This window comes from Lissotriton vulgaris, chromosome 3_1, assembly GCF_964263255.1.
Source record: "Lissotriton vulgaris chromosome 3_1, aLisVul1.2, whole genome shotgun sequence".
Lineage (NCBI taxonomy): Eukaryota > Metazoa > Chordata > Amphibia > Caudata > Salamandridae > Lissotriton > Lissotriton vulgaris.
In genome coordinates this window covers 84,246,548-84,262,105 of record NC_141689.1, presented here as the reverse complement: position 1 = coordinate 84,262,105, position 15,558 = coordinate 84,246,548, and the positions used below count along the sequence as shown (strand labels likewise).

Below are 15,558 nucleotides of genomic sequence, written 5' to 3'. Positions count from 1 at the left end.
TTTGAAAAAAACCACATACCTTAAAATTTCTTGATTCAACCTTACACAGAGAACACGCATGAGGAAATATTCTTGGTATTGAAGCGTTGTAATCATATATCATAGGCGTGGTGGGAGTCTCAATCTTCATCAGTTCCTCCACTGTTGACATATCTACTTCCATATCAAGATGCTGGGAATTAGATAATTTCTTCACATGTGGCTGTGCAGGTCTCATCTCAAGATAAGGAACACTAGCCAGGTTACTCTGTACTGATACAGTTATGTCTCCAAGAGGTGCTCCTGCCTTGTTTCCCAAAGGTGGAGCAGCTTTGCCTGACTGAGATACGCTACCACAGCCGCCTAGGGAGGCCTCAGCTTTGCCACTAAGGGAAGCCTCACGCTTGCCAGCTGTGGGCACCTGAATCCCTGCAGACTTACTAGCCCCTGTCATGCTACCTCCAGGTGTCCCAGGCCCAAATATGGTCTCTGTGGGTTCTCCAGTCACCAATTTGCCACCAGCAGGCGTCCCCATCCCAGCCTTGCCTACAACAGCCGCCCCAGTCACAGCCATGCTTCCTGCTGCCGCCCCAGCCTTGCCTACGGCAGCCGCCCCAGCAACAGCCTTCCCTCCGGCAGCCACCACAGCCTTACTTCCGGCAGCAGCCACAGCCTTGCCTCCGGCAGCCGCCACAGCCTTGCCCCCGGGGGCCGCCACAGCCTTGCCTCCGGCAGCCACAGCCATGCCCCTGGCAGCCACAGCCATGCCCCCGGCAGCAGCCCCAGCCACAGCCTTGCCCATGGCAGCGGCCCCAGCCACAGCGTTGCCCACGGCAGCGCCCCCAGCCACAGCCTTGCCCACGGCAGCGGCCCCAGCCACAGCCTTGCCCACGGCAGCCGCCCCAGCCACAGCCTTGCCCACGGCAGCCGCCCCAGCCACAGCCTTGCCTACTGCAGCCGCCCCAGCCATACCCTTCACCCCGGCAGCCGCACCAGTCACAGCCTTGCCCCCGTCAGCCGCACCAGTCACAGCCTTGCCCCCAGCAGCCACACCAGTCACAGCCTTGGCCCCGGCAGCCGCACCAGTCACAGCCTTGGCCCCGGCAGCCGCACCAGTCACAGCCTTGGCCCCGGCAGCCGCACCAGTCACAGCCTTGGCCACGGCAGCCGCACCAGTCACAGCCTTGGTCCCGGCAGCCGCACCAGTCACAGCCTTGCCCCCGGCAGCCGCTCCAGTCACAGCCTTGCCCCCGGCAGCCGCTCCAGTCACAGCCTTGCCCCCAGCTGCTCCAGTCACAGCCTTGACCCCAGCAGCTACTCCAGTCACAGCCTTACCAATGACTGGTAACCCTGCCCCAGCCTTGACCCCTGTGGAAGGTGTAGTTTGGCCACCTGCAGCAGCCCCAGCCTTGGGACTTGCAGCTGCCCCAGCCTTGGGACCCGTAGCCACCCCAGCCTTGTGACCCAATGGCTCCTCAGTCTGTGAAGGTGGCCCAGCCATGCCCCTAGAAGTTTGTGCAGCATTGCCAAAGCGCCGAACTGAATTTGGTGCGTTTATTCGGTCTATACCACCCTGGTGTACAGTAGGAGGGAATGACTTTTTCATGGCCACATTAAATTGGTCAACCATAAATGAACTGCAACTATCTGTCCTGTCTGGCGGATGATCACTGGACAGTTTTGAGGAATTTGAATCATTTACATTTCGGACATTTGCATAGGGCATATTAGGATCATCCAGTTGGTATCTACGCATCTTACTTCTATATACAGAGTATTGATCAATACCTTCACTGTTCATACTACCCATATTCACATTGGTCTGATAATTTAATGGTGAAGTAGAATGTTTTTCCACATCAACTTTGTGGTTCTCGCTTTTTCCCTTATCTGAATCTTCGTTGCACGCATCTTTCTTAGGAAGTGTAAAATCATCCCACTTCTTCTGAAACTCTTCAATGAATGGTGTTTTTCCACTACCATCCGAATTTGAACTTGGTACTGGAGCATTAGCTTTGCGCAGTCGAATATTCTTTAAAATTACTGGCATGTTCTCAGGAGTAAGCATTTCATCAGGGTAGCTGGCCAGCTCTTTTAGATCTTCACTGGTCAATCCAAAGCTAGCCAGAATACTTGTAGCACTCTCCAATGAAAAATCGCCATCATCAGTTTTCACTGATGAGTTCGTCTGGCTTTCCCAAGCACTTGGAGTAGTGTTTGTTTCAAGTCCCAATTGACGAGAGTCTGGAAAATGTATGGGAGTTTTTTTAAACCTTTGATCAGCAATATACTGAGACAATGAAGCAGGTACGTTATCTGGTGTGCTGTATTGTCCCACATTTCGACTGAACTCTGAGCCCGCATGAGATTGAAATCTCTGACCACTACCCATTCTGTCTTGGACATGCAAACCAGTTCCTTGAAAAGTTCCTCGACCACTCAATGCTCCCGACGATGTGCCAAGAAAGGGTACAGCTGGGTTAATAGCTGGCTGATTTATATGGGGTTGAGTTAAGTCACGCTGGATCCCTTCATAACTGTTTAGGTCACGGTGGCTCATTCCAAGATTACCCATGTCACGCTGGCCCATGCTGCGCTGAGTCAAGAGAGGTGGAACTGAATCCCGCTGGCTAAGCATTGGCGGGATCCTATCGCGCTGGCCCATTAACGAGTGAAGCCTTTCATGCTGTCCCATATGAGGTGGGTGCCTTTCATGCTGACCCACAAGAGAAGGGCCGATATCACGTCTGCCAAAAAAAGATGAACCTATTTCACGCTGATCTATGTTTGGTTGGCTCATGTTGCGTTCATTAAAAGATGAGACAAAATCACCAGATCCCTTTCCCATAAAGTTTCTGTCCTGCTGGTTCATACTGGGGAAGTTTGTGCCAGGCTCCTTCCTACTAAACTGGTTAGATCCAAACTCCCTTGTGCCATATTGGTTCATCTCTTGATTGTTTGATGGTCTTAGTCTTTGAGAAGGAAAATCACGTTGAGACATTTGATGTGCCATTGGAATGTTGAGCAAGAGAGCATCTAAGAAGTTGTTCTGTTTAAACAACCAATGCCAGCAAACAGGCAATGATGAATGCTGCAAAATAGGAACAGGGGATGCACGTCTCAGTTGCAACGTTTCACTGAATTCACAAACTGTGGACAATTTTTGAATCCTGAAGATAAAAACAAACAGAAAACAGAATGTCAGCCGTCAACAGTCCACACTTTGGTACAATACTTGAACTCCTCACCTGCAGTTTCTTGAGAGACACCCAATACTGACTTGTGATAGTAACCCAGTTGCAGAACAGCGCCCTAACACAAATGTATCACTTTTCGCTAGGGACATTCCACCCACTAAAGACAGAGCCTATTTCAACTCAGTCGATGACAGAACAAGTCTATAACCACCAGCGCCATTGGGGATGACAACCCACACATTCAACAGACTCTAGCAGTCTTGAACAGAGCCATAAAATTGCTTCTCCCACCTTCGCTGTCTTACATGCTCAAATGAGTCGTATTTTCCCCTATAAATTACACACCAACATCATAAGCTCTAATCCCCATGACTTTCAATACTGTTTTCTATGGTTACATCAAGAGAGGTGGGAAACTGGAAAATTAAGTAGGCAAAGAAAGAAAGGAAGCAAAGAGAAACAAGCATTTGCAATGCAACGGTCTCGGCTTTAGTTAAGCTTAAGCAATTCTGTCGCTTTTGGCTTTGTTTTTATTAGTGTTTTTTTAAACTTTTATGTACATACCATGAATATGTACGTATATGTATGCATGCATTAATATTGGTATTTATATAGATATGCAGTATATATATATATATATATATATATATACACACACACAAACATACATATATATATATATATATATATATATATATATATATATATGCATGTTCTGTTTTCTAATAAAAGTAAAGTTAAAAAGCCACCTGATTACAGAGTTGCTTTAAGTGTAATAAAGATGAGACCTATTGCATTTTGAATGTTTTTTCACTAGTGCCTTTAGGCAAAGAGTAAAGGGTTGGAGTAAGGTCACAGTTTTTTCAGTGTGATTAGTAGAGAGTGATTAGTATAAAGTGGTTAGAGAGCGAGTAGTATTGAGTAGTAGAGTGAGTAGAGAGTACTAGAGAGTAAGAGTGAGAAGACTGATGAATAGGCGGGGGGGATGAATGATTGGTGGGTGGATGGATGGATGTATGCGCCAAAAGGTGGATGAACAGGTGACCATGGCACGGGCATGGCATTAACTATGATGACGTATGGCAGTAGTTCCCAAACTGTGCGCCGCGGCACCCCAGTGCGCCGTCAGAAGTCACCAGGGGAGCCGGGCACTGATTGGGAATGTGGGAAAGGTACTGCTTTGGTACTGTAACTTTAACCTAATGCTTTTCTTTCATTGGTGATGCAGACTGCCTTGCGTTTGTTTTTCCTGCAATGAATTTGATTTCATACTTTAGCCCCCTTATAGAGTCATGCACTTACCTTTTTTGTAATGTGCATTTGCAGGCCCCGAGTAAACAATGTCTGAATGTCAGATGGGGGAGTTACAAGAAGCCACACTGATCAGCGTGTGGATTGGTTTAGATGAGATGTGAAGTGTGACAAAAAGCGTGTGGGCTTGGGCGGGGCCAAGCACAATCAGGACAGTGATGCTGAGCAAGTGTTATTTCTGCCGTCAGCCACTATTGTAATTCGAAAATCGGGTACACATGATCATATGAAGCGAAGGCGTCAAATTATGATTAGCTGCAAATGTTTCTGGAGTTTTGGACGGGTGTTTGAGATTTCTGGTTAACTGGGCTATGTACTTTGTATGCTTTACTGCCACTGAAAATAACATGTTCTCAGCTGACTTTCCTTATTTTTCAAAGTTAAAAATCCAAACTGTTATGCTCTATTTATTCAAAATGTTCACCATGCTGTGTGTACTGTAAAACGAAGCACAGCAATGTAGTGGCACACACACGTTTGTAAACACCCACACATCCATTAACCCTTTCCCTGCTGCCGACGGCAGCACTACATCCCCAGTGCTGCCGTCAGTCATTGGCTGACGGCATTCCACCCGGTCACGAAAACGCACGCACCGCGGCAGAATTACCGCCACGGTTAACGGGTTAAAATGGGCTTATCTAAACACATGGGTTTTTCAATGTAATTTTTTAGTAGCTAAAAAACTATTGAATGATGGGCTGTGGCTATTATACTTGAATGTTGTTTATTACAGCCCAGTTTCTTATTTATTACATCTCCTTCTTAATCACTGTACATTCCAGTGCCTGTGGTCAGGCTTACATCACCCCACCTAAAAAAACAAGCATTGGAAATGCAATAGGTCTCGCATTAGGAAAGTTTGAGCTATTGGTATTGTAAATGACACTTTTTTTAGTTATGTGTTGGTTTTGAAAGTAGCAAAATTAATAGCTTTGTCAGTTACAATGTCAATAGTTTTAACTTTGGCAAATGTGACACCTATAGCATTTGTAATGCAATGTGTGTTGTATTTACGTGACTTAGATGTATTGATATTACAAATAATGGCTTTTAATTTTGTAAATAATTAATACTTAAATAAAAGTTATTGTAATTTATAACGGCAATAGCTTAAACGTTTGTAAATAACTTTTGTGAAGATTATGTTCAGTGTATTTTATTGTGACGAAAATCCAAGAACATTGCATTTGCACCTAAACACACACAGAGCCACACACATATAGATGTGGTGGTGGTGGATCTGGGGGATATGGTGGTGGTGGATGTGGTGAAAGTGGTGGTGGGTATGGTGGTGGTGGATGTGGTGGTGGTGGAGGATGAGGTGGTGGATGAGGTGGTGGATGCGGTGGAAGTGGTGGATGTGGTGGTGGTGGATGCGGTGGAAGTGGTGGATGTGGTGGAAGTGGTGGATGTGGATGCGGTGGTGGATGTTGTGGTGGATGTGGTGGTGGTGGATGCGGTGGTGGTGGATGCGGTGGTGGTGGATGCGGTGGTGGTGGATGCGGTGGTGGTGGATGCGGTGGTGGTGGATGTGGTGGTGGTGGTGGATGTGGTGGTGGATGTGGTGGTGGTGGTGGTGGTGGATGTGGTGGATGCGGTGGTGGTGGATGTGGTGGTGGTGGTGGTGGTGGATGTGGTGGTGGTGGTGGTGGATGTGGATGTGGATGTGGTGGTGGATGCGGTGGTGGTGGATGCGGTGGTGGTGGATGCGGTGGTGGTGGATGTGGTGGTGGTGGTGGATGTGGTGGTGGTGGTGGTGGTGGATGTGGTGGTGGTGGTGGTGGTGGATGTGGTGGTGGTGGATGTGGTGGTGGTGGTGGATGTGGTGGTGGTGGTGGTGGTGGATGTGGATGTGGTGGTGGATGTGGATGTGGTGGTGGATGTGGTGGATGTGGTGGTGGTGGATGTGGCGGTGGATGTCATGGTGGATGTAGAGGTGATGGTGGATGTGGAGGTGATGGTGGATGTGGTGGTGGATGCGGTGGATGTGGTGGTGGATGCGGTGGATGTGGTGGTGGATGCGGTGGATGTGGTGGTGGATGTGATGGTGGATGTGGTGGTGATGGTGGATGTGGTGATGGTGGTGGTGGATGTGGTGATGGTGGTGGTGGATGGGGTGGTGGTTGTGGTGGATGTGGTGGTGGATGTAGTGGTGGTGGGTGTGTGTGGTGGTGGTGGTGGATGTAGTGGTGGTGGGTGTGTGTGGTGGTGGTGGTGGATGCGGTGGTGGTGGATGTCATGGTGGATGTGGAGGTGATGGTGGATGTGGTGGTGGTGGTTGTGGAGGTGATGGTGGATGTGGTGGTGATGGTGGATGTGGTGGTGGATGCGGTGGTGGACGCGGTGGTGGTGGTGGATGGGTTGTTGGTTGTGGTGGATGTAGTGGTGGATGGGGTGGTGGATGGGGTGGATGTGGTGGTGGGGGGAGTGGTGGTGGGGGGAGTGGTGGTGGGGGGAGTGGTGGTGGAGGATGCGGTGGTGGTGGTGGATGCGGTGGTGGTGGTGGATGCGGTGGTGAGTGGGGGAGAATCACTCACTCGACGGTACAGAAAAGGAGGGCAGTGTCAATCTTAATGCAGGCAGACACAATGCAGCAGCGGTCAGTGGTCACACAGGGGGCTGCGTGGCGGTGAGGGGAGCGACCTGCCTGGTAAACAGGATAAGGGTAAAGGATAAGTGTAGGCTAAGGTCTAGGGCTAGACTTGGAGTTCCCCATTTGTAAACCAATGGAAAGACATGTAACAGTACATATTAGAGGTTAGATTTTACAATTTAACGGAAAAACGATAGTGATGCTTACAGGATTAACAAATTGCCAACAAATGTTTTATCACTCATCATAATTCTCATTTAAAGTAGAGAATGAAAGCGGAAAAATTAAAATAGAATGGAGAGATGAAAAAAAGTAGGAGGCAAATTATGGAAGATAAAAGTGGAACAGAAAAAATAGCAAGAGATCAAAGTAGCAAGATAGCAAAGTATGAAAAAAATAGAGGAAAAAGAAAAAATAACGAGGGAGACAAAGAAAAACTAAGAAATAAAGTAAAATAGAGATAGTATGAGACGCAAAGAAAAGAAGATTTGCTACATACTCATAGTACGCAGAGGCAGCTTAGCAGAGAGAGAAAAAGAGAAGAAAAGACAAAGGAAGAAACAAACAAAGATAACGTATAAGTGAGAAAAGAAAGCAAGACAGAAAATGTTGGAGAAACAAAGGCGGACAGGGGGAAAGAGGCAGAAAAAGCTAAAAAGAGAAATAAAAAAACACAAAGGTAAAGAGGTGAAGAGTTGCTAGAGAGGCTGCAGACCGAGACAGCATGGTGGTTTTGCTTGAATCCCTGCAAACGCGGACAGACTTGGAGAACAAGCGCAGTTCGTAGGTAGAGGCCGAGAAAACAAGCATTGGAAATGCAATAGGGCTCGCATTAGGAAAGTTTGAGCTATTTTTTATTTATGTGTTATTTTTTAAAATAGCTAAATTAATAGCTTTGTCATTTAAAATGCCAATAGTTCTAACTTTCGCAAACACCTATAGCATTTGTAATGCAACATGTTTTGTATTTACGTGACTTAGATGTATTGATATTACAAATAACAATGGCTTTTAATTTTTTTAAATAATTAATACTTAAATAATTTATTTAATTTGTAATGGCAATAGCTTAAACTTTTGTTCTCTCCTGACCTGCTGGGAGCACTGTTGCGGTTTTCCTTTCCTGTTGCCGGCCGCTGCGCCACGCCACGCCACGCCTCGCGGCCCCCGCTCCGCGGGGGCCGCTCGCAGGCGTAAGACACTTGCAGTGATTGGCCACCGGGTCCCTGATAGTGCATTGTAGCACCAACGCGGCTACTCTGACAGCGGATCTTTGAACTGAGGCTTGAGGCGGGACTGCGAGGACCAGCGTGCTGAGCGGCGCTCATCGGCCGCAGCTGGTCCTCTTCCCGCCCCCTCCACCAGCCCTTCCCCTTGATAAACTGAGCCTGGAACGCGAACGCGGGACGCGCGCGGGGCTAAGGCCGGGGCGAAGACCGGGCAAAGAGCGGGCCGTTTTAGGCCGTTAGAGGCAGTTAGAGACTGGACTGGGCCACCCCATTTGATTCTTCATCCTCACTCTTTTTGCACGCTCTTCATTTTGCATCCACCATGGCAGCCCGCGAGTTTAGAGACAGAGCGGCCAAATCTAAACTAAAAAATGGTACCTTGGACGATTTTATCACCAGGACACACACTGCCATTGACAATGAAATTACCAAGATGCAACACAGGGTTTCACTTGAACTCGAAGCTGCTAGAAGACTGTCAGTTGAGTTAACTGCCGCCAAAAAATCCTCTCTAGGTCCTATTGCTTGGGCGAAAACACCAGAGCGCCCGCCCGGCTCTACACCCAACCTGATTGTCACAAATGCTGTTATCCATGTAGCACAAGCAGATAGTATACCTTCCCCACAGGGGGGATCCCCACAAAACTTCATTCCCTCTCCAAAATCTCATCTGGGCGCAATTGTAGAAAAAAAGAAGGGAACTGAGGAGGGTTTACCTTCCAAAGCCGAAACCATGCTCGCTTCACATGAAAAAGGTGGTAGTCCACCCAAATTACAAAACCAGCCATTCAACAAAAGGAAGCGTAACCCCACCTCGGCATACTCAAGGAAAAAGGCCAAAGTGGCCAAGGCGCAGTTACCAACAAAGGCACCTCCCCTTGCTACGCCGCCAGTAACTAAATCTTCCCCCCTAGAAATGTGCCTAGAAAATACTCCCTCGCACACAGTAGTCATCCAAGAAAATAATGACCTCATTATAGAAAGTGACACTGTAGGAACCCCGCTCTGTACCATCAAAGGGAAGGATGTTGAATTTCTCACTGTTGTCTGGGAAACACTTAAAAAACTACTTTCCCCACTAGAAAAGAGATTCACACACATAGAAACACAACTACTGGAAATAGAAAAAAGCATACTAAATTTGGCAACTATCACCATGCAGAACCCTAAACTAACACGCTCAAATGGACCCCCGCCGCCAGCAGCACCTCCTGGTCCTATCACTCAAGTTGCTGCGAACCTGCGGGCCTCTCCCAAGGTCAAGTCCCTGGGAACCACCAATGCACCTCTTCCTATCCTGCTGCTACCTCTTCTTCTGCTAGTCTCACCGCTACAACCAAGGTCAAACCAACACCTAAACCACGTACCAAGGTAGAAATCCATAATCCTCCTAGTAGGGCAATGTCAAACACCATGCAATCGGGGGCTGTATCTCTCCCGCCACCCCCCTTAGCTACATCTGGCCAAAGAGTACCTGCCCCGACTGACCATCTCAATCCGAGGCAAAATGGCCAGAATACAAACCCTCCAATATCGCAGAGAGCCAGCACTAGCTTTATACGGTCAAGGGGATTTGTAGACCTCCCCCCTGAGGTTAGCCCCTATGTTGTCGTGCTGACTGGGGTAACCGAATTGACGCACAACCAGCAGGAAAACTTTGCTTCCTTAAAGAATAAGGTGATCCACTGGTTGGGCGCCAATAAACCAATACCCAACCACCTAAGGAGTAAAATCCTCATGGTACGGAGGGTACCCTGGGTAGGGACCACTCAAAAGTCCACCTGTGGCGACTGTGTGATTGTCTCCTTTGAGGATCCTAACACTGCTACTGCCATTTACTCATGGACCAACCATAGCTCAACTGCATCTATAATAGCAAGACCACTCACTTTTTTCTATCCACCATGTCCCCCTCCAGCTCAGGGGGGGAACTGGAGTAGGGTCCCGGTGAGGAACCACACATGGGGAGTACAAAGCAGCTGTTGGGTAGACACACTCGGAGGATGGAACGGGGTCCCGATGTCCAATAGATATGGGTGTCTTGAGGAAGTGGACTGACTTCTACATTCGACACCCACCGCATCCCCTTCACCCACTCCAAACACCGCCAACACACACTCTATGGGCGGCATATTAACTAACAGTGTTTCAAACACACACACGGGCGGTCAATCTCTCGTACCAACACCAGCCCACATAATGATTGACGATCCCAGAGTAGGGGTAGGTAGGCTAGTCACATGCTCACCCAAGGGTGTAATTACTGATTCCCACCTAAGGTTGGAACATAATCCCCCCATCTTACATAGCCTCAAATTAAATAGTGTTCCATTGGACGCCCCCCCACCCAACCAATGTGGAAAACCTGTAGCTCAAGAGTGCTCCACGATATCAGACACTAGTAGCACACCAAAGGCCCCGGGTATAATTTCCATTTTATCCTGGAATGTGGCAGGGCTAGCCAATAAAGTAGATACCCCTGACTGGACTGATCTAGTAGAGGGCTATGACATATGTCTCTTACAAGAGACATGGGCTAGAGAACAATTTAGCCGCCAGGGATTCGCTATCTTTAATATTGAAGCGAAATGGGGAGGAAAGGGCCGACCCTCAGGACTTTCGATCTGGGTTGGGTCCCATTTGGGCTGTAGGGCCACACACCTGGAAACCAACTCCTGTGACTTCCAGTGTGTCTCCCTTGACTGGCCTTGTGGAGGGAAGCTCATATTGGTTAACATATACTCAAGGCCAGTGGGGGTTGCAGCAACTTCGGGTTCAGTGGAAGATTTAGCACAGTTCCTCGACACACACAATTTTTCCTACCCTCTAATCATAGGTGGAGACTTCAACCAGCAATATGAACCACTCCCTGACTACTTGGAGGGCATATCCAGTGGGGAGGATGACCTATGGGACATTCCTACTCTGACAGATACAGTGACCAGGGCATGGTCCCCTCTTGCTACTCAGATAATGTCCCTCACTTTCTGCCACTCGCTGAGGGCGTGTAATGGTCGGACCAAGGGTGATATCCCGCCAAAAAATACCTTTAATAGACCGGGACACGAGTCACGGATTGACTATATAATGATTCCAACCAGGGATTGGAGGAGGGTGAAAAACTTCAAAGTTATCCCCAGATTTGATAGTGATCACAACCTGCTCTCACTAAACTTTGAGATCCTTGGTCGGCAAATAGATGAGGTAGATACTAATGCACCACCACAGCCCGACCTTGTGTTATCCAGCAATAGGCGTAGAATCAAATGGGCCAAATTGCTGGAAAACCATAACAACATTGAGAGAATCTATGCACTAGTTGTCCCTACCCTGGAAAAAGTAGAGCGCTGTATGAACCTTTCAGCCAGCGACTCCGAGACCATTATCACAGGCAGTCCGGGTATTCAGGCACAATTGTCTGTTCTCGGTAATATCCACTCTGAGTTATGCACCAATCTTGCAGAGGTACTGAATCCAGTCGTCAGGCCACACAAGTCCAAACAGAGAAGAGCTACCTGGTTCAATGCCTCTTGCAGGGAAGCAAAAACCCTTCTGCTGGAATCACTCAAAGCACGAGACACTTTAAACACTATTAGGGAGAGACGAGTAGCCTACAAATCCGCTCTCCACACTGCAAAAATAGATTGGGACGAGGAGAACTGGACAAAAATAACAGCTGCCCTCGCTTGTCGAGACTCACGGACCTTCTGGCAAATTGTTAGGCACGGCTCGGCCGAACCACTTGCAGCAGTCGAGGCCAACATAGCACCAGCTGTCTGGGAGGAACATTTTAAAAATCTATACCAACCACATAGCAGTGATAGTGGGAAAAGTGAACCTGTAGGAGTGTTCCCCAAGCTCAAAAATAGTGCAACTGCCATGGATGGTTTCAGCGTAGAGGAAGTCACCCTGGCAATCTCCTCCCTGTCTGCAGGTAAGGCGCCGGGCCTAGACAGGATCCTAGGCGACCTTTACAAGCACGAACCTAAAGTCTGGGCTTCCTACTTTGGGGTGCTATTTAATTCCATTCTGAAAGGTCTCCCAATCCCTTCCACCTGGCCAGGGGCTGAAATAGTGCCAATTTTCAAAAAGGGGTCCCCCCTCCTTCCGGCAAATTATAGGCCAATAAGCCTAATTGATGTAGCCCAGAAACTTTTTTCCAAGCTTTTGTTAAATCGCCTACACGAGTGGATCAGGGACTCCAACATCCTTAGCCCCTTTCAAGCAGGCTTCAGGGAGAAGGTCTCCACTGTGGACCAGGTCTTTCGTCTTGTCCTCACATACTGGAAAACGGTGCAGTTGGAGGGTGGCAGCCTCTACACTGTATTTGTGGACCTGAGGGCAGCGTTCGACCTGGTCCCGAGGAATAAGCTTTGGGAGGTCCTTGACAAACTGGGGGTCCCCGAAGGTCTTCTGAACATGATAATCCGCCTCCACTCTAATAACTTTGCCCAGGTTAGATGCGGCAGGATGGGGGAATTGTCCGAGAGGTTCCCCGTTGGCAGGGGGGTAAGGCAGGGTTGTGTGCTTGCACCAACCCTGTTCTGCCTCTATGTCAACGGGGTAATCGCCCACTTAGCGGGTGTACCTAACTCTGACGCCCCAAAACTGGCCGCTGAGAGGGTCCCAGCCATTATGTTTGCCGACGACACACTGCTATTATCTAAGTCGGCAAAAGGCATCCAGCGCATCCTTGATGGCTTTGTGGACTTCTGTGAGGCCCATGGATTAGAAATTAACGCCACCAAGACGAAATTCATGGTCCTCAACCCCCCACAGAAATTCCACTTTAGTCCAAGCATTGCACACATCAAGCTGGAAAGAGTAAAAACCTTCGAATACCTGGGAATTGTGTTAAATGACAAATTCACCTGGAGCTCACACCTGGAGAAAGCTGCACTTAAATTGACCCAGCATTCGGGAGGCATAATGAAGCTCTTGGCAAGCAACAAATCCTCAATTAGGCCCATTGGCCCTCCACTACAGATTTACAAATCCCAGGCCAAGGGGGCTGTCATCTATGGATCTGAACTTTGGGGCCATGAAAAAACATCAATGCTGCTGAAGGTGGAAAACAAATTCATTCGTAACCTTGTTGGGCTACCACCGAGCACCCCCCATGTCCCCCTCAGGATGGACCTAGGCCTGTGTCCACTCGACGAGGAATTGGCTCTACGCCCGCTGGCCTTCTGGCATAGACTATGGACAACTCCAGAATTGGCCAGTTACAGGGAAGGACTCCGGGAGGTTCTTGCTACTCCAGGTGCTGGAAAAATAAAGTGGCTCAATTCCATCAAACTGGAATTGGAGGCCCTTGGTCTCTCAACAATGTGGTCTGACCCCCTGAACACGTGCCATATCCTCTCTAAAAAGGACTTAGCCAGGTCATATCGTGAAAGTAAACTTTCCCTGATACTTAGCCACCAACATCTTGGGACCTGGACAGCTTCCTTTTTGTCCCACAAGGTGAATACAACATAGAACAAACTCTGGACAAAATTTATCCCACCTTATTGAGAAAGTTATACCTTCAGTGGAGACATGGATCTCTCCCCATCAGAACTCTCACATCCAAATGGAGTCATGATCCAAGTAGCACCTGTCCAGCGTGCAGAACTACGGATGAAAGTGAGCTCCACATTCTTTTTTTCTGTCCAGCGTATCGGGAGATCCGAAGGTACTGGATTGTTCCCCTATGCAGGAATCTTGGATTTAAGAGGTGTCTGGCCGCTTTTAGAGTCTTAAAAACTGATCTGTCAGACCATATTGTGTTCGCTATGGCCAAGTACCTGGGCGCCCTCTGGTCTATCAGAAGGAAATGTCTCAAAACACAGACCTGAGTGCAGACCTGTTTTTAGTATACAAGGATTTCTTTTCAGTGATGTTTTTATGAATTTTACAACTTGCTGTATAAATGAATTGTTTTTATAATTGTCTTTTATGGTAAATTTTTACCGAAATAAAGATTTTTTGAATTGAATTGTAAATAACTTTTGTGAAGATTATGTTCAGTGTTTTTTATTGTGACGAAAATCCAAGAACAGAAGTGAAATATTAACATCTTTTTGTGATTTGTAATAAAGCAAGAAAGCTTGAAAACCGCTTGAAACATTGAAAGAACATATTTGAACCAGTGATGCTGTGGTTGCGCCGAGTGATGCTGTGGTTGCGCCGAGTGATGCTGTGGTTGCGCTGAGTGATGCTGTGGTTACGCTGAGTGATGCTGTGGTGGTGCTGAGTGATGCTGTGGTTGCGCTGAGTGATGCTGTGGTTGCGCTGAGTGATGCTGTGGTTGCGCTGAGTGGTGTGTGCATCGGTGGAGCTTAGTGGGTGCATTGGTGGAGCTGTGTGGTGGGTGCATTGGTGGAGCTTAGTTAGAGCATCGGTGGAGCTGTGTTGTGGGTGCATCGGTGGAGCTGTGTGGTGGGTGCCTTGGCAGAGCTGTGTGGTGGGTGCCTCGGCGGAGCTGTGTGGTGGGTGCATCGGCGGAGCTGTGTGGTGGGTGCATCGGCGGAGCTGTGTGGTGGGTGCATCGGCGGAGCTGTGTGGTGGGTGCATCGGCGGAGCTTAGTGGGTGCATCGGTGGAGCTGTGTGGTGGGTGCATCGGTGGAGCTGTGTGGTGGGTGCCTCGGTGGAGCTGTGTGGTGGGTGCCTCGGTGGAGCTGTGTGGTGGGTGCCTCGGTGGAGCTGTGTGGTGGGTGCCTCGGTGGAGCTGTGTGGTGGGTGCCTCGGTGGAGCTGTGTGGTGGGTGCCTCGGTGGAGCTGTGTGGTGGGTGCCTCGGTGGAGCTGTGTGGTGGGTGCCTCGGTGGAGCTGTGTGGTGGGTGCCTCGGTGGAGCTGTGTGGTGGGTGCCTCGATGGAGCTGTGTGGTGGGTGCATCGGTGGAGCTGTGTGGTGGGTGCATCGGTGGAGCTGTGTGGTGGGTGCATCGGTGGAGCTGTGTGGTGGGTGCATCGGTGGAGCTGTGTGGTGGGTGCATCGGTGGAGCTGTGTGGTGGGTGCCTCGGTGGAGCTGTGTGGTGGGTGCATCGGTGGAGCTGTGTCGGTGGGTGCATCGGTGGAGCTGTGTCGGTGGAGGTGGGTGCATCGGTGGAGCTCGGTGGTGGGTGCATCGGTGAAGCTGTGTCGGTGGAGGTGGGTGCATCGGTGGAGCATCGGTGGAGCTGTGTGGTGGCTGCATCGGTGGAGCTGTGTGGTGGGTGCCTCGGTGGAGCTGTGTGGTGGGTGCCTCGGTGGAGCTGTGTG

General features: G+C 49.1%; 1 protein-coding gene across 2 annotated transcripts in view; it reads right to left on the bottom strand.

Moving 5' to 3' along the window:
- LOC147725998 (uncharacterized) overlaps window positions 1-15,558 on the bottom strand; it is a 162,212-nt gene that overhangs the window by 127,567 nt on the left and 19,087 nt on the right. For both annotated transcript variants that reach the window (XM_086960112.1, XM_086960113.1), the window contains exon 2: window positions 20-3,149. In XM_086960112.1, the coding sequence (XP_086816238.1) occupies window positions 20-2,992 (2,973 nt within the window). In that variant the 5' untranslated portion in view covers window positions 2,993-3,149. The remainder of the gene's footprint in view (window positions 1-19; window positions 3,150-15,558) is intronic.